This window comes from Andrena cerasifolii, chromosome 5, assembly GCF_050908995.1.
Source record: "Andrena cerasifolii isolate SP2316 chromosome 5, iyAndCera1_principal, whole genome shotgun sequence".
In the NCBI taxonomy this organism is placed as follows: domain Eukaryota; kingdom Metazoa; phylum Arthropoda; class Insecta; order Hymenoptera; family Andrenidae; genus Andrena; species Andrena cerasifolii.
In genome coordinates, this window is record NC_135122.1 from 17,088,844 (window position 1) to 17,107,766 (window position 18,923).

General features: G+C 41.3%; 1 protein-coding gene across 3 annotated transcripts in view; it reads right to left on the bottom strand.

The window, feature by feature from the left end:
* Positions 1 to 12,880: 12,880 nt before the first annotated feature.
* Crz (corazonin) overlaps positions 12,881 to 18,923 on the bottom strand; it is a 110,990-nt gene continuing 104,947 nt past the window's right edge. For 2 of the 3 annotated variants that reach the window (XM_076812039.1, XM_076812038.1), the window contains exons 2-3: positions 13,525 to 13,755; positions 12,881 to 13,066 (exon numbers count right to left, since the gene is read on the bottom strand). In XM_076812039.1, coding sequence (XP_076668154.1) covers positions 12,962 to 13,066; positions 13,525 to 13,755 — 336 coding nt within the window. In that variant the 3' untranslated portion in view covers positions 12,881 to 12,961. Of the gene's footprint in view, positions 13,067 to 13,524; positions 13,756 to 17,829; positions 17,896 to 18,923 lie in introns of those variants that run through there. The other variant, XM_076812037.1, reaches the window with a different exon arrangement.

Below are 18,923 nucleotides of genomic sequence, written 5' to 3' on the forward strand. Positions count from 1 at the left end.
CAAATTCTACGAATTTCAACCGATCAATAGTATGTCCTCTTTTCGCATAAAAAAAAAATTAATTTTTCTTCTTAAGCTCTGTCCTCTTGAAGTACATTGCGCACTGAAATCTGTTAGGACTGAATTAAAATTTGCCACTAATACCGCAATTAACTTCAATTCAAATTTGTCGCGAACTGATGTAGTCTGACACTATAACGTGGCAACTAGTATCACGCGTCTCGTGTTAAATTTCATCCAGGAACAAGTACCTAGATTTCCCATTTTTAGGACCATTCTTCTTTGAGCATAGAAGTCGATGGCACATCGCGCTGTAACAGCAATAAGACCACTTTCATTTGTTCCGATCCTGGAATCCTCCGTTCGGTGGATCCCTCGCGTGGCGCAGCGTAATTGGAAGATCGATACGACATATCTGTGTACATATTAGCGCGATAGCTGTAATTAAAAGTATTAAAGCGTATGTATGATATTAATCTCGCGCGGAGCAGCGTTTGATTCCGAACACTTGCAGCTGAGCACCCCGCGCACGTACACGCGCACAGGTACACAGACAATTTGTACATACTACTTTACATAGAATCGTACGATGCGTAACTTAGAGGATATTATCGCGAAAAGTATTATGTGTATCGCTATTACAGTAAGATTCGTCGTCGTCATCGAATAGAGCGTGTAAGTCGTATCAATTAGGCACGCGTTAAGTTAAGAGGAGAGCACAGTAATTAATGATCATAGCGAACGATGTGATGTTATGTAAGTACGTGTAACGTTGTATATACGAGAAAAAAAAAAAATGGAAATGCATATATAAAATCGATTCAACTGGTACACGCATATGTGCGTTGATTGGCGGATTAACGGACTCAACAGTAATCACGTTCTCACGGTGAACCTTGACCCTCCACCCCCATTAGGTAATATTTATTTCTTAACGGGCGCTTCAACGTACGACCATTAATTAACATCACTCCGCCTGGTTTCGTTCAATTCTTTAACGCCGACACCTCTCGGCCTCTCGGCACCATTCTGTCGATGCGAGAACGAAAGTGTCCCACGAAGGATAAGTCCAATCAGAACAAAATCGTTCCGCCGTAGGAGATTCCATCGGCAAAGTCAGATCAGCTTGCTTCTCGAGCTGGACACTTTGTTTACTGTTTCAATTCCCACACGTTTTACGAAAGTACGCTGTGTATATATTTTTCCAATTGTATCGCACAGAATAAATTTATACGACCACGTACAAGCGAGCATTTTGTGGAACTGCATGATAGAGGAAGCGCAGCATATTTGGAATACTGCTGGCAATTTGGAATACCGAAGTATCTAATAAGCTACTGACGCTATTTAATTTGTAACACCGCAGATAATAGGGGCTAATGACCTGTTAACTAATGACATTTGCGGGTGAACCGCCGTTTTTACATTTTCGACTTAATCTGCAGAATAAAAAAGCGTCGATCCGCAAAACTTTCTCAGCAACTGTTCAATCGTTCCAATCACGGTTAAAAGATGTGAAAACTTTAGAGTTAAACACTTAATCTACTCATTTGCATGTTCCTTCTATGGTTCCGTGGCAGTTTTGCGATAATTTCGAGAATACAAAGTGCGACGTGAAATTTTAGGTTTCAATGGCATGTTGCTGATTCGGAATACCGCAGGTGAAGGTAATTTGGAATGGTCCAAAGCTTGGCGATGCTTTTGTTTCACGCGCAACAGCTACCGCCCCGTCGGTTTCGGCCAGCGCTGTCCATTTATAGGTATTTACCTAAGAGTGTTCCTATATTGTGATTTTTCAGCCTGATTAAATCATAAAAGCAAATAATTTTATTATCTACATGGTCCTTTAAGTTTATAAAGTGAAGGTAAATTGTAGTACCGGTACTCCAAATTACCTGCACCTTAACGTAATCGATACTGTCATTTTTCATTTAGGCCAAAGTTTCAGTTACTTTTTCTTTTTTATTATTACTGAGAGTTTGAAATATAAAAGTTCATTAGTTTCCCTATGATATTAAGCAGTTTTACTTGTTCCCACTCGCTTCCGTAATTTTTTATTCGTCTTATACAAACTGGTATTCCAAATATACTGCACTTCCTCTACTCGCCGAGCATGGAGGGTGTTTCGCTCGATTACGGCGTTTGGTACCGTAATCGAGAGCCTTGCGATCGCTCTTACGGGGGAACAGGAAGTTCGCGTGCCACGGATCGCCCCGACACAGTAACATCTTGCCCCCTCGATGGTAAAACGGCGCAATTTCGCTGGAAATCGGCGGAGAGAGCGTAAAATGGCTGCGAGACGCTGGAAGCCTTCTAGAGACCGATTCCATGGAAATCATTTTCTGCGAAATGCAAAAAATCCCATGTATCTTGCGTGTATCGCATTCTCAAAAATTACTTCCGCGTGATACGCTTAATCTCACAGTCCGAGGTACCTTTCTAAAAACCATTTCTACACGATACTCTTAATTTCGTGGGATATTTTTTTATATGCATATATCAAGCTCTTATCGTAGGTCAAGCTTCCGTTCAGAATCAGTCGCTGCCTGTTAGAACTTCAACATTTTATGTCACCGAGATAATTTTCACCCTGGACTGTTACGTGACAGCTGACAGCTAAGAAAATGTGCACCACTTCGCTGAAGTGTTAAGGGGTAATGGCACTGTAGAGCAGCCTGATTTTTAGAATTTCTGTTAGCGAGTATAGTGAATGGAATACAAAATCCGTTTGAAAACTTTATTGTACATACCTTGAAGTATGATCACAATTTTTTAAAAAATTGTGATCATACTTCAAGGTATGTACAATAAAGTTTTCAAAGGCGTTGAAAGGACGAAAAATATAGGGGAAAAGTGATTTCAAACTTCAAGTGTCATTATTTTTAAAAAAATATCATTTTTAATTTTTTCTGGTTCCCCCACCTAGCCAGAAGTATATTCTTCAAAATAAAAAAAGTTTCAGTCAAATCGGATAATAACTTTTGGGGATACAGGTCCCACCGATTTGGATGAATTTTTTGACGCCTTGACTTTAACGACTTCCCGGTGCCGTCTGCAATGATTAATTATAAAACAAAAAATATATTTCTATAACTTAAGACATCCTTAATACAATGCAAAACGTCCCATTAAATTATATACAGTAGTTTTCCGTTAAATAATTCCTAAAGATCACCTATTTTTTTAGGCTCTAGACCGGAACCTCCCCTTAAGAAAGCAAAGTGTAGTGGAAAGTCGTCAAATTACAAGCAATCGTATAAATTATTCCTGAGTGACTATCACCAGCAACTCTACCTCTCTTTTGTCCCCAGAATTAGGTCCCTTAACGCAGCGTAAAAAGCACTAAGGCCGGTATTCATAGTCGCTACTTATTCTTAAGCAAATGCTTAAGCATGCGGCGTCCTCTACTAACCTAGTAGCTAGTAAAGGATGCCGAATGCTTAAGCATTTGCTTAAGAATAAATAGCAACTATGCACACCGACCTAATATTGTAAGAAAGATGAGAGTAACGGATATCAATCCTCGTTTTACTGACTTTATTCCTATCATCCAACAATGATCGTCGACCGTCATTTGCGGATTCATTAGCGCCGGTACATCAGCGTCACCCGTTCCAAGGAAAAACCAAATGAGCTTCCGGTTCCAGCGTTCCTCAGGCGCCGCAGGAGACACGTCCCGATCGTTCACGCGATACATACACGTCCGAAGATCGATTTCTTCGTTCCCCTTTCGTCCTCCCATTTCTTTACTCCACTCGCCCTTAAACTACGTCCGGCAAAGACACACAATTCTCCCTATGCTCCTCTCCCCTCCTTGGTCGTCCTAATCGTTGTCTTTCCGCAGCGAATTATCCCACTTCGCGTAGGAGCTCCTTGTGCCCGCCGGATGTGGCCACGTTTACTGCCTGTAATTGCAGAGAAGACGCGGCCCGCCGTTCCGCCCGATTATTTGGGGACAAACGCCCGCTGAAAAAGAAACCGCTGGGTCCATCCACCAGCTAGGACGCCACCTCGGAGGATCCTCGAAATGTTACTTGTGCGGCGAGGAAACTGGTCATTGGTACGTTATATTTTCTCAGCCCGCAGCGGATCTCTTGCGATGCCTTTCAACGAGATGCACGCCAACGGCTGTTCCACGGAGAAAGCACCGGTTTTCTCCTCAATTCACCGAAGTTAACGGGGGAAGATCGTATAAATCGAACGAAAAATGGAAAGAAATTTTTTTCATAAATCGCTTCTAAAACATTCCAAAAATATATTCCTAAAGTTATTAACCCACCTTTTCAAAATTGGCGCCGGGGATAACCGAAACACTGTTTCACCAATCAACTTCAAATTTTGCACACTTTTAGTTTATAATATTCCTCAGATTATGAACCACTATGTTTAATTTTAATTATTAATTTTAAACAAATGAAACGCGAATTTTTGGCGAAAATGTTTGAAGTTCCGCTATTTTTAAAATATGCAATTTTTTTTACACCATTTGCGGTTCATATTCTTACAATTGGCACAGAAATTGAAACAAAAATTTACTGGTCTGTTTCACTTAATTACCATAGACGCTACAACCGGCGCCGTTTTGCATCTCGAAAAAAAAACTATTTCAGATACTGTTCTATTTCTTTTGTATTTATTATAACTTTACTGTTATAAAAATTTTCTTTACTTGTTATAATGTTAAATAAAGTACCCCTGAAGTTACGAAAGGATTAGCGTATTGGTATCTTTGCAAAAAATTCCTAAAAATTGATACAAAAATAAGCTGTTTATACGGGCTTCTTCCCTTAAGTTTGCGCTGGACATGGTCGTTGGTTAAATAATTCTAATCGTTCGTCCAAGAACTTCCGTTCGTAATATTGAAACGACACAGAATCTCCATTTTATCTTACAATGTGTTAGTTTATCAGTGAACGCGGCAGATGGAAATTTATCCAGAAAATTATTAAAGTATTAGTGTGTGGCGTAAAATCGAAAGAAAGAGTTCGCTAGGAGAGTCATTCGAGCTGAAGCTCGTAGGAAATCGAAAGTGAATCGTTTCCGGTCGGTCGACGTTGACTCTGTGGCCCGAGACTCATGATTGCATGTCAGGGGCGCCCTGTAATCCCGCCTAAGATATTTTTGCGGTTTTTCTAGTTTCCAGTGTGGGCTCCGACGTCCAATTACGCGGTTCCTCAAAATCCTGACTGAGAATTGTAGCGTCAATAACATTTGAAAAGTATATTAGATACAGCCGATCCCTTTTATCGAGAATTTCATCGAATAGTTTTATAACAATGCTAAATTTACCATAAGAAAACTACATGCCTACTTACACATATCTCTAAAATCTTTAACGAGTGTTTCAACTGTAACTTTTCTCTAAAAAATTAGTAAAACCCACCAGTTTATTACTCGGAACTGTACCAAAAGAATTTTCCAAACCAAAAGAATTTTCCACAGAACTTACCGTTTTTAATCCAGTGGAATCTCTAGTGATCAGCTCGGGACCGATTGTGATTAATTTAACAGAGTATTGTATCGAAATAAACTTTCCTAAGTAAGCTTCACAGTCATTGTATCGAACCTCGTATGTGATGGGAGTTTCCAGTGCGCGAAACTTCCTTTTCAAGAATCCATTAAGTTCCATTTCCCTGCGTAAGCGCCAAGCATAATCGTCGCGTTTAAAGGGAGTAACGACGCGCAATGCTTTACCATCGTATCGTCGCATAATTTCGTGTCACGAGCGAATTATTCTCCAGTGGCACGGAATTATGCAAATTATTGTCGTCGTTTACTGCTCATTGTTCCCCCTTCTCCAGCAAGCGACACACACCCTTAGAATTAATCTACGATCACGCGTGCCTGGCACGCGAGCCGCCCTTTCTGTTCTCGCGTACATATGTTACAACCCTGACGTGCGAACACGCGTGGTTTTCTCCATGCCACAGCAAACAATAATCTTGTTGCGAAGATTCATTGACTCGTGACAAGCAACTACCGCAATAAACCAGTAAAGATTTTATTTACCTCCGGTTCGTGGGGTGAAGTATTTGTTATGCAAGGGTTAAAATGAAGTCAGTCTTTGGGTGCTTTAAAGAAGGGTGGAGTTATATAGTGATGGGCAAAAGAAAGTTGGCGATAAAAATGCTGCTGTTTGAACAAGAGAACTGGATTCGAAAATAAAACGTGTAGGTGGATAGGAGGGGAGTTCCTATGATAGTGAGACTGTTCATATATAATGGTCAAGGCGTAGTATTAAAGTTACTTACAGGTGAAAATATACTAGTTATACTTTCTTTCGACTAGTATTGTACAGTTTATCGAACGGCTGAAGTAGTTAAGCATTGCACTTATAAAAGAAAAGAGAAATCGCTTTCACTGTAGTAGAGGTGCATCTACACCCAGGGTTGGGAAGTGACTAGTCCTCCATCAAGCCTTAACATTCTATTACCTACTTTAATCGTCACAAAATTTTGTAAAAATTGCTTCAGTAATTAGAAAGAAATCGCAAATCCAGTCTTCAAATATTCTTAAATGTAGGAATAATTTTTAGGAACTCCTTTTATGTTAATAAATAGTCCGTTGCATGATCTGTTAAAGAAAACCATTCTAAACCCTGACTTTGCCATTCACGGTAGAAAAAGATTAAGGAATCCAATTTTGCTGGGGTGATCAAGCAAGGAACATACTGCCTTCTATTGCACACGCGGCGCTGACGTACGCACGTGCTATTCCGCGTGTACTTTACAACCCGGAGGGAAGGGGCTGCTCGAATTAAAAACTAATCCAATATTAGCTTCGGTCTCGACGAGCGATACGATGCTCAACAATTATTTCCCCACCGTGTTCCCACCTCCGATGGAGAAACCACCCCCGAGCTCCGCCTATGTACGCACCCCCGCAACTAAGGGAGGCATCTTGCAGCCTATTTACGCACAAAATACAGCCAAGTACTTTCGCGACGAACCTTAGTCAGATATCCCACTTAGTCTATCATTTTTGCAAGCAGGATTTTTGCAACTACTATGCATCACGAAGAAGCATTCTTCGTGGTTCTAGTTTCAGTTTTCGGAAGATACATTGAGTCATTATTTTGTTAAATTCATAGTAGCTACATTGCTGCGTTGAAGTTAATTTTTAATTGAGCTAATTTTATCTTCAAAATGTCAGTGTAGTCAAATTTCAATAGAATTTTAAATGGAGATCCAGAAGCTTTCTATTTCCAGAAGAATTTCAGTAAAACTCTATTTAGCGTAGGTCCAATAAAATTGTAATAAAAATTATCAACGCAAACTGCAACCCTCCCTCCGTTCCACCCATTGGAAACTACGTGCATCATTCTTCGTAGGAACCAATTACGTTTTCCCCACTTAATTCCCGCGTTATTCAACAGCCTCAGAAAATCTCACCGTTCACACTTTACGACTTCAATTATCGCCTTCCTCCGCGTGGTTTCGTCACAGCGTTTTTACAGCTCTCGTCCAAGATTTTCTCTCGCCCATCGCGGAGCGGAATCAATAAAACTTGGCGATACGAGGTCGCGCTATTAGCGAATGGTGGAAAAATAAAAGTTTAAGTAGGGCCGTCGACTGCGTGGCGAGGCGAAGACAGGGACGCTTTTCGATGCTTAACGGGCTCGTTCGGCTAGCCGGGAGACCGCAAACGATCGGAAATAAAGGAACAGCCGGAGGAATAGTTACGGGACAGACCTGCTCCACGGGCAGGAAACGGGCGGTGGTTAGGCACACTGTTTTAGGAAACGCGTGGAGCCGTTAATATGCCCACAAAAATCGATCGACCTTCGCTATCGGACCGCCACCCAGCGAGTCACCTTTTTAAAAGTAGGGGATGATTCTTTGTGGTGGTCGGAAGAAAATAGAAAACTCCTGTTTTTACATGTCTGTGTCACAAACTTAATACCATTTCTATTTTACAAGCCCCTAATTTAGGGGATATAAATTTTGAGATATAATTATTTCCAACGAAAGGCTGCTGGTGCTACAGTTCCCTTAAAAAGGGAAAAATAGAGAGACGCTAATTACGTAACGACGTCTGCTTCGATACGGGAAACATGATTCGCGCTACAAGTCTGAGTGGTTGCCATAAGTCAAGGGGTGAACTCTGAACTACTAGAATATTATTTTGGAGCAAAGGATTACCATCGAATTCCCATGGAATCGAATAGCCTCTGTTTCAATTTGAAGAATTATATAAAAATATTTTGAAAGATGGACGCGAAGCTCGTAATTTCGATGCCTGAAAATTACAGGGGAGAACAACAGTTTTTACCAGGCTGTAAAACTGTCGGTGGTCGGTTCGGATTTATTTTTCATCGGGACGATCAATTTCCATAAACGCGCCGCGTTGTTTTCATCCCTCCCGAATCGGGGTGTCTCTATTTCTCGACAAGCCGGAGGAAAAAAAAAAAGAACGAACGGTGGCCGACTCGGTTTTCGTGGCTCTTGGCTAAAGCGCAATCACAATAAATTTGCCACGGTTGCGTAAATATCCGCAGCAGCGCGCTCCTCATGATTTTATAAACGCGTTTCGAGCCCGTTACGTATATGGCTGTGCAAGCTCGCATGGCCGCCATGATCTATGCGGAGCGTTCGTCGAAAAAACGGAAGAAAAGAAAGGGGACACGCTTCCATCATACGTTATAAATGTTCCCAATTGCAGAAGCACAGTGAAACGTACAGTAGAATCATTCTGCACAGAGCCAGACTGTATGTCACCCTTGGCCAACGAATGCGGGTGCACTTTTCACCCACACTTCACGTAAGTTCATTCACAGATATCCCAAAATATTATTATTATTATCATTTCGACTTTATTCCTCGTTAAACAGAAAATATAGTACGTAAGGAGAATATAATTATTACGATCTAAAATTCTCATTTCCTTAAAAATAGTGGTGCTTATGTCCAAAGGTACATTAAATAGCTTGATGTTGGAGGTGGGTCAAAATGGACCCGGCGTCCCGCGAGCAAAGGTTAAGGGAGTGACATGAAAATTCCGATAAGGAAATTTTTGCATTTTTCAAACAAAATGCTCGACACTAATCGATGTTTACAGTTCTTTTCTAAAGTTAGTTTATTTATTTTTCACGAGAATATAAATGTCACTGGTCAACGTTAACAACGTCAGATATAGACGAGCCGATAACGCGCGCATTTCCGACCACGGGGAGGAAAGTAATAAAAGCAGGGAACGCTTGTGACATCGACGCAGACCGAAATTGTGCTCTCGTCAAACGGCCTTGTCCCCGTCCGTTTCGCGCTTTTTCGTTTTCACCGGGCGAAGCCCTCCCTTGTCGCGCGACAAACGACAGCCGACAGACGACAGCTGGAAAAAGGCGACGGGCGTTCCTCGTTTCTGCAGCGAAAACGCCATTTAGGATGATTGCCTGATTTTACGTATTTATAACGGAGAAGCGTAGACACGCCCGCGCTTACCTTCTTCTATCGCTAATATCCGCGTCGCTCGCGTTAAGCGCTCGTCTGGAGGGGGACGTTAAACTTCGTAACGCGATGCAATATCAAAGTGAAATATTATCCTGGATTTCCAGGGATTTTTACCATCCGGAACGCCCCCTGTCCACCGAAATAACCGCGCCGGAGAATCTTAACGCGCGCGGTGCCGGAAGATGATTGGATGGGGCGACCGAGCGCGATTTGCTGTTTAATCAGCCGAATTTTTTAATTTCCTACCGAATTTTACTCGCTGCAGGTGAAGTCGCGATAATTAATTGAATACACAGGGGATACTAATTTCTTTTGTGAAGGAATTACGGGGATGAATGGGAACAGTTGGGGGGAGTTTGCGAGAATGGTTGGGAGGGTAAGAAAGAGAAGAGGGTAGATAATAGAGAAGTAGAGCATAAAGGAAGTAGAAAGAAAATATTAGACAAAAAAGGAGAGAAAGTAGGAAAGAAAGAAAAATAAATTTAGTAGTAAAGGAACTGAAACTGAATGGACAGAGTGTTAAAGAGGGCGTAAATATTTTCCTGGAGAAGTATTTACTAATTCCTTTGTACAGATTACAGTGGATTTAAAACACAGCTGCACAAGTAGGTGCATAGCTTGAACAGTTAACTATAAACCTTTAAAATTAATTAGTAGTCTACGATTCTTTCATTAAGTACTAAATATCACACTTTCGAAACTATGAATCTATTTACAAGCTACGAGACAAAGCGCGATGAATTTTAATTCCAATCTGCAAGAGGGGAGAAGGAAATTCATGTGTGTAAAATAAAAATTATTTTACCGATATCTCAGAAACTGTTCACTTTAGACGATACCTATGCTACATTACTTTTTTATGCAGTATACTTTATCGAAATTCGGGAAAAAATATTTGGCAATCCATTTAAAAAACTGAGGGTGGCTGTTATATCTTGATAAAACTATAACAGTAAGATTCATATTATTTGTTTATTATTTGATTCGTCATTTGTCAGGGTGCAATGAAAAAAATCGAAATTGTGTGATTGTTTCGTAATACTGAAAAACATGCCTTTAGTAATAGAAATGAAGCCCGCAGAAGCTAGATTCTGTCCAAACAAAAATTGAGGTGCCGCAAGAACCCTGAAGTATTAAGTAACTTTTTATTTTTCAAACATGTCTTTGAAATGTTGTATATGCTAATTTTATTTTATAGTCTCAACACGTTCACTGTACAGATCTCTAGCGCACCTACTCGTCTCTCATGCGTCGAATAAAGCAGCAGAATAATTAGTTAAAAATTTGCGTTTTCATTTGTACATGCAATGCATGTAGTACCTACCTATAATATATCGTCACTCCTTCATCGTAGGAGCTTTCTTCGGTTGTTGGCTAGGAAATCTAACGTGTAAGTGTCTTTTAAAAACAAGTGCTATCGTATGATAAAATAAAATTCACAAGGTCATATAAAAATAATAATTTTTAAGTGACTAGTGGCAGCTTAAGGCATTTATTAATCAAGTTCAGATTTTGACAGCTTAAGTGCCATTATAAGAGGCAACTTTTGCCAACTATTAGAAGTCACGAACAATAAAAAAAAATTGTGCCCCTAAATTTCGTTCTACCCTGCTATATCTGGCGCTCGATACCATGCAACTTTTTGTTTAAAATATTTGTTAATACAGCCGATAATTCGCGAGTAAATCGAGGTGGTCGCGTTAGGTGAACCACCCTGTAAGCTGACACGCCGGGAAGAAACTTTATCGGCAAATGCAACAGTGGTGCATGCGTATTGCAAGCGGGGCAAGCACCACCCTATAAAGGTCATTGGCGTAGGGATCCTCGGCTCAGTCCCAGGGGTATTAAGGCGGAAGAGCGTTGCAGGGGGGCACGTGTGGTTCCACCATGAGTGGCTCGGCGGAAGAGGATCACCTATGGCTGGCGGTACACCCAGTCCCATGGCGCGGTGACGACGCTTTAATATTTAACGCGATTAAACTCATTTCAACCCGCCTCCAGTAATTGGTTTCTGATTAACAGCCAAGTTTTAAGTGCATTGCCGGTGCACGATAGTTATGCGCGCCCCGACGCTATCAACTAATAACCATGAGTGCTCACACTTGTCCGTAAACGCGTGAGCTGCCGTTCTTCTTGCGTCTGTAATTAGCGCCTTACCCCCTGCACCCCTGCAACAATAATCTCCAACCGACTGTCTACGAATAGCAACAAAATCTGGCAAAGCTCTGCTCACAGTAGCGGTCAAAGGCAACTTTGAATCTCACATCTTCAAATGTCTGCAATGAGAAAGTTGAACGCTAGTGCTCTTCAGGGTAGTGCAGAAACGAAGCTGACCTTATAATCTAAGTTTAATATTTAGGACACCCTGTACCCCCTTAATATACTTCAGGGATAACTATGAACACCTCCCACCTATATTTAATCGCCTCCCCCCGAAGCGCGACTGGGCAAAGCAATCTGCCACCCCGTTCGTCATCCTGAGGATCCTAAAAAGAAATGACCGATGATCCCCGAAACGTTGCCGATGATCTTTATCGGCCACGCGACGCGCAAAGTCCGCGAATTCGGGGGAGGGGCGGCGAATTGCCGCTCGAGATAAGTTGTCCGTAGGGATAATCCATGGACTCAGCAGGTGTCTCGATTCGCCAGGGTTTCACTCCATCTTCCGTTGACAGACAGAATCCCCTACGCGGAGCGGCCATCGCCCGCCACGATCTATCCTCTATTGACCGTCTGTCCAATTAGGACAGCCAAAACTTAATTAAGCGTTCGGATGGACCCGATGAAAACTGGACAACCCCCGCGCTCCGAGCCCCGCGGGCGAGCTCGATAATTAATACAAATCCAGATGTGTGCAGCATTCGATAAAAACAATTACCCCGGGCTTAACAATGATTGATATACAATTGACCTTTAAATCGATGGTTATATTATATCCCTCCCTCCCCCCTTTACCGCCCCCTCCGCGAGAGGGAACTATATAGCGGATGAATAATTGGCGTATTGGAAGCAGAACGGATATAATTGCCCGACAGAAAATAGAATCGGCTGGAAACGATGGCAAGACATGTTGCATACCGTGCGGGGGCGAGGGGCGAGGGCCGGCTGAGCGAAGACCAGCGTGTTAAATCCGCTGAAACCGATTTAACGATTCTATTTCCGACGCTCGTCTGTGTTTCAATTTAACATTTCATTAAAGTTCGCCGTTACCGGCGCAACGTACAGGGATATTCAGACGTGCCTTCTCTGGGGAAATGAATGTTGGCGAGTTGCGGGTTTTAAGGGGGCAGGTAAGGGTTGACGATTTTTATTAAAACAGATATTACTTTGGATATGATTATTTTGATGCTGTCGGATCGACTTTGTTTTCTGTATCGTTGATGTTTCAGGTGTAAAATGGCGCAGGGTGTTTAGTTGAGGAACGATAATTCTGGGGAAGCAGGTCTTTATTTTCTTTACAACAGATCAGCGATTAATTGAAAATGCTGCGACGGAGATTGTAGCGGTGACGTAATTTAATAGTTGGCAGGAGCAGGCGGTCGCCGGAAGTGGTCGACGGTGATCATCGCTTCGGGGTAACTTCTTTTTGAAATGAACAGCTCGCAGGGGAGTTGCAATAGCTGTAAGAAGGTATACGTGTTTTTGAAATAATTAAGATTCTGCGTTCGTAAAATTTATAGTTTGGAGGATGGAATTAAGTTTTCCTCGCGAAGCCTCGACTTTGAAAGAAAGCATATCTAAGTACAGTAAAATTTCTGTTCCCTCAGCTGAAACTTGGAACAAAAGGATTTAGCACGCAGAAAAATTCAATTGGTCTACTATTTCCACTCATTTTGCGGTGCGGGACAACTCCTTCCCCAAAATAGTATCACCCTTTCGCCCCATCGGGTGCTAATTAGGAAACAATTTAGTTATTTCGTTACCTCTGACAATGTAACTAAAAAAATACGATTTTATGGCTTGATGGGTGTCGATGAGTCGCGTATGCCGTGAGTTGCCAAGTTGCGACAGTAATTTATTACGAAGTATGATAATTTTGCTGAGTAGAGATTCGAATGTTAAGCGCAACACCGTTTACCTGATTGTTAGCATTTCCTTGAAGAAGCAATTTCAGCTTCTGTAGCTCGCAGGTGGCAAGGACATTGTCTAATTGACCTGCATTCTTGTCGGCGGAATTCGCGAGCTCCTCCAGCATGGGCGACGATCTCTTTCCGTTCCTCCAACCGTGACTGTATTGGAACGTCTGGCAAATAACTGTCGTAATCGTTAACGACAAAACGAAGAAAGTTAGCAGGTGCGTGGCAGCCATCTGTAAGAATTGAAACACGTACTTGTTGGAATGTTAAACAAATAACTCTCCCTCGTTTCCAACTTTCAAAGACCCGACTTTGGATTTACAATGAAGGACGCGTTGGCGAGTCTTTGCGAGCAAATTAATTCACGTCACTGTATTAATCAGAGTTCTAAATATTCAGTATTCGAGTACTCGAGTAATTCGAAGCGCTCGAATTTGGGATTGTATCGAATGCTAATCTGAACATTTGAAAAATAAATAATTGCAAAGGAAAAATAATTGTTAATAATTGTTGAAATGAACATTCGAATTCTCCTAATTACTCGAATAATGTTCGAATATTAGAATACCTACTCCTAATTATTCGAATAATGCTGGAATATTCAAATACTCCTAATTACTCGAATAATATATTCGAATATCCTAAGTATTCGACTATTCGTAACAGCCCTAATATTAATCATTAAACATTAGTAAATATTTATATAAGAAAACTGCACAGATCTTGATAAATCCGTGTTTCCTCGTTCCCATATTGGAGTAAGAACGATTTGGCATCGGCGTTAGTACGTAGCTACTTTGCGAAAACTACTTGTTATTAACCCAAAATTCACGAAAGTCTATTATCATACGATAAATAACGATAAAATCAATTACGCCTCGCGAAGCTGACGTTCATTTATCAGCTACGCTACGAAGTGGTAAATGCGACATTCCAACAGTTTAATTAGGATAAAGTTTCGCCTAATACATCAAGAACACTAATTTCCAAAAATATCCTACATTTATAAAAAATTAACATTTTTTTAGTAAACCTGTGAACGCGACTATCGCTCGTTCCAAGTACCGCCAGGCTCCCATACGAAGCCATATTGCGAAATCCCAGATCGAAATCGTTTCTCGGCAACCGATTTCAGTTTACAGCTTTTTTCGCGTGCTCCTTTCCTGCGGTCGGCCAGCGAAAAAGGCAGTTTTATCGGGCGATGTGCAGCGAATGCGAACGTAAAACAATGGATTTGTTCAGGTGTCACGGGTGACTTGTCGGACCAACGATCCGTCCCAACTCGCGTAATTTAAGAACAAGGGTAGCCCAGTCTGTTTAGCGCCTCGATCACCTGTTTAAATTCCTCCGTCGATCCTTTTCAGCGATACATTTAAAATTCCAGCCCCCTCGTGCTTTCTCATATCTTAACCAGCACCTGGGAAACTTTCCACTTACATAGTAGACACTCGTTCGATTAATTCGCCGCTTCATTAATAAAAAGTAACCAGTTGTACCTACGAAATACGTATATACGAAATATAATGTTCGCAAATAATATCAGGAGCTTCGCAGACTGCTTCTAAAAATCCATAGATAAACTGTTAAGAAATTCTCAATGAACTCACGATAATAAAACACTGCGGATGTTCTCCACAAATTAGTAATATCCTTCGCAATAAAACATTGGACTAAATAATACCCTGTCGCGCAACACAGCCGCGATTTTCGCGTCGTCCGAACGAGATCGCCGATGGAGGAGCGTGGCAAAGTAAAATTACCCGATCGTCAGCGGGCCGTAATTGAATTCCGATAGCGATATCAATCGTAAAGCACAGTCGATACTCCATTTCGAACCTTCGCCTATTGACGCCCTAATTTGCTCGCTTAACGGACCACCTACATCTTTAATCCTCGCGCGTTAAACCCGGCATTAATTCATTTGCACTCGGCTGAAATATGTAGATTCTTCTTAACGTAACCGCGCCGCGAGAGGCTGTACGTGTTAATTCAGAGGATTAAAATTGTAGTTGCCGAGAGACTGGTCCGAAAAGAAAAGGCGCGCGGGGGGTTAGACTCGCGTCCATCCCGCAAATTAACTCGCCAGATTCCGCGATTCAAGCGAGCTCGTAAAGGCGGGAGAAATGGGGAAAGGAATACGGCCCGGCGATCCCGACGATTCCTTGGGCGTTGAGATGCATTTACTTAACATTCACGCTTCCCGATGCCCGAGAACCGGCTACTTTTACGATTAGCCGCCGGTTCGATCGTTCGTTTTGCAGACGCTCCAGAATCGCGACTGCTCCGTAAGGGGAAGAAAATCAGGAGGGAAAGGATGGAAATAAAGGGGGGCCATCTATCTGCGGTGAATTGACAGCCACCGTGCTGTACGTGCGCGCCGTTCGTCGCGTGAGGTTTTCTCGAAAAACTTTAGAGTACCCTCGTACGTTTCCACGTGCTAATTTTAAAGGAACCATTAACGCTACGCGCGTCCCCGGTCATTAAGATAAGAGTAAGTGCTACTAAGTGTCCCGCGGATAAGGGACACGGCCAGAATCTCCGTCGCGTAGAGACCAGCCGTTTCCGAGTGCCGTCAAAAAGGCGCGACGAGGTGTCCCGCGGCCTTTGCATTGTTCGAGTTTAGCCAGCAACGGTATCGCTGATTCCTCCGACGCCGTACTGTACCTGCGGTGTCTATCTGCGAGTGCCTCAACTAGGGCTGCGAATGTTCGAATAATTTCGGATACGAATGATTTATTCGAACAGGTATTATGGATGCGAAGTATTCGAATAATCGAATAATCCAAAGTTTTGGAATTTCGGATCGCACCGAATACGAATCTGAATGTTTGAAAGGCAAATAATTGAAAAGGCCAATATGAAAAGGATTTCAGGATAATAGGTGAAAATATATTTAATGTTCAGTTTTCTATTCGGTACAATCCGAAATTCGATCACACCGAATATTCGAGTATTCCTAATTTACTCGAATAATGTTCGAATATTCGAATACTACTAATTATTTCAATCACAATCGAATACTACTAATTATTTGAATCGCATTCGAATACTACTAGTTATTTGAATCACATTCGAATATCAAATTCGAATTCTACTGGTATTCGAGTATCAAATTCGAATTCTACTGGTATTCGAATATCAAATTCGAATTCTACTGGTATTCGAGTATCAAATTCGAATTCCACTGGTATTCGATTATCAAATTCGAATTCCACTGGTATTCGAATATCAAATTCGAATTCCACTGGTATTCGAATATTCGAATTCGAATTCTACTGGTATTCGAATATTCGAATTCGAATTCTACTGGTATTCGAATATTCGAATATTCGAATATTCGAATATTCGTAACAGCCCTAGTCTGAACGCTGCAGACTCCTGTTTCAATATTGATTGGACTAGATTAAATTAAATTTGACTGAAATGAATACAAAATTAATCATAATTCTAATTAAAGATTGTGCTTTCAACATTGTACAGAACATGAAAATTGCGTCCGAATTTAGCGAAGCAAAAATTTAGCGAATAATGCCTATGTTAATGTAACACAAAAGATTCTTTTCAATTGAGTATTTTTAGGGGTACCTATTCTGTAGTTCGATGTATATTCATCATTTTGGTAATGATTAATTTGATACTTTAATTCCTCTTGGAGGATTCTATGTGATGTCCCTGCGGAATGCAATCTTGTTAACGCAAGCCAGGATTTATTCGTCCGAATATTTACGCGCACAGTACGTCAACCGTTTTGGAAATAAATTTCCTCGGATGGGGAAAAAATTCCGGTAACGCCGATTGAATCGCACGCGAATAGGATCCGAGATATCAATCATTTGAATGGCGATCTGTGCAAGGGGGGGGCAAAAGTAATCGCGCAGTCGATGAACTGTGATCGCGTACTGTATTTCTGGTAAAAAATTTATTTTCTATTTCTGATCGACAGGAGGATATACATTGTGAATGTTCATGCTTTTCTATTAACTCCCTTCCGCCACTTGCAATTGCTCGGAAATGCTCACTGACTACCTCCGCTGTCAAAGGATATAAATCTTCGCGCAGAGTATAAAGTGGGTAGAATTTTATAGCCAGTGTGAAAGTAAATAAACAACAGATAATTAATATCGTTGGATTTACTACGCGTTCGGTGAATGTGCTTAACAGCCTATGTCTAACGATTTCCGCACATGACGGACGCTAGGTGTTGAGATCTTAGTACCGAATGGGTTGAATGAAATATGCGTTGAGTGGAATGGAAATGTAGCATAGTAATGCAAAAATCGAAACCTAATTAATGTGTTAATTCTTACCTTAAAATTGATTAGGGGTAGCACGTAGAGTGTTGTGAAGAGCTATCGCGAATTTACCGTACTGTCACCACTGACGGTTTAGATCAGCTTTATATAGCGAAATTCTGTATAACCCTTCGCTCGTAAGACTCATTACGAACCGTTGTAAAGCTCTACCGTATTATCAAAAGTTTGCAATACCCTTCTACAGTAACAATGAAAGCCACGAGACTCAGACGCTAATTACTATTAGACAATATTGTGCGTAGGAAATTGTATAATGAATTTTAATTGGAACGTTGGAAGTTTCTCCAGGGGGTTGTTAAATTGTCAAAGTGTCGATTTGCGGTACGAAACGGGGAGGTGCCCATGCTACGTGAGTTAATCAGCTAATGATTTATATAGAAAAGGCTTGGAAACATTCAACTTTGTGAATAGAAGCAACATGTATCATTTCGTTTAATCTCCTATACACAGTTGCCAGATGCGCCGGGGCGCGCGAGAACAGACAAGGGATGTAGATAGTGTAGGTAATGTAGGGAATGTAGATAATGTAGGATATTTAGGAATTAATAAGAAGTTAGTCACTATCAAATAATTATTATGTTACTGTATATAAGTTCTGTTCGTTTGTTTGTTGTTTAGCAACGTTTATTAATTAGAAAAGAAGTTGGGCGATACTTCCGAAAACCGGTCAAACCCGATTGGGCTGAAATTTTGAAAATAGCTTCATTTGCATAAAAATAACGTTTGCGAGAAAGATTTTTGGCGACTCGAAATTTTTTTTTACCATTTCAATGTCGTTTCCTACTTTACCGACCGCGACTGATCTCTTCTAGGTAGACGCCTTACGCAACGGGGCTTCGTAAGGCTCCAACAATAATAAAACATCCCCCTGAACGACCGATCAGTATCAAGCTGATATCTCTTTCTAAGTTGATCTCTGTTTTATAGATTTTAGGAGATTAATGAGAATGAATTGAATAACTGTTGTATCCGATTCTCCGATCTGTCGGTAACGTAGGGAAGGACATTGAAATTAAAAAACAAGCACGCACTACATTCAGACCTCAAATTATGTGTCGGTAACACAGTTTGGGTGACGACACGAACAT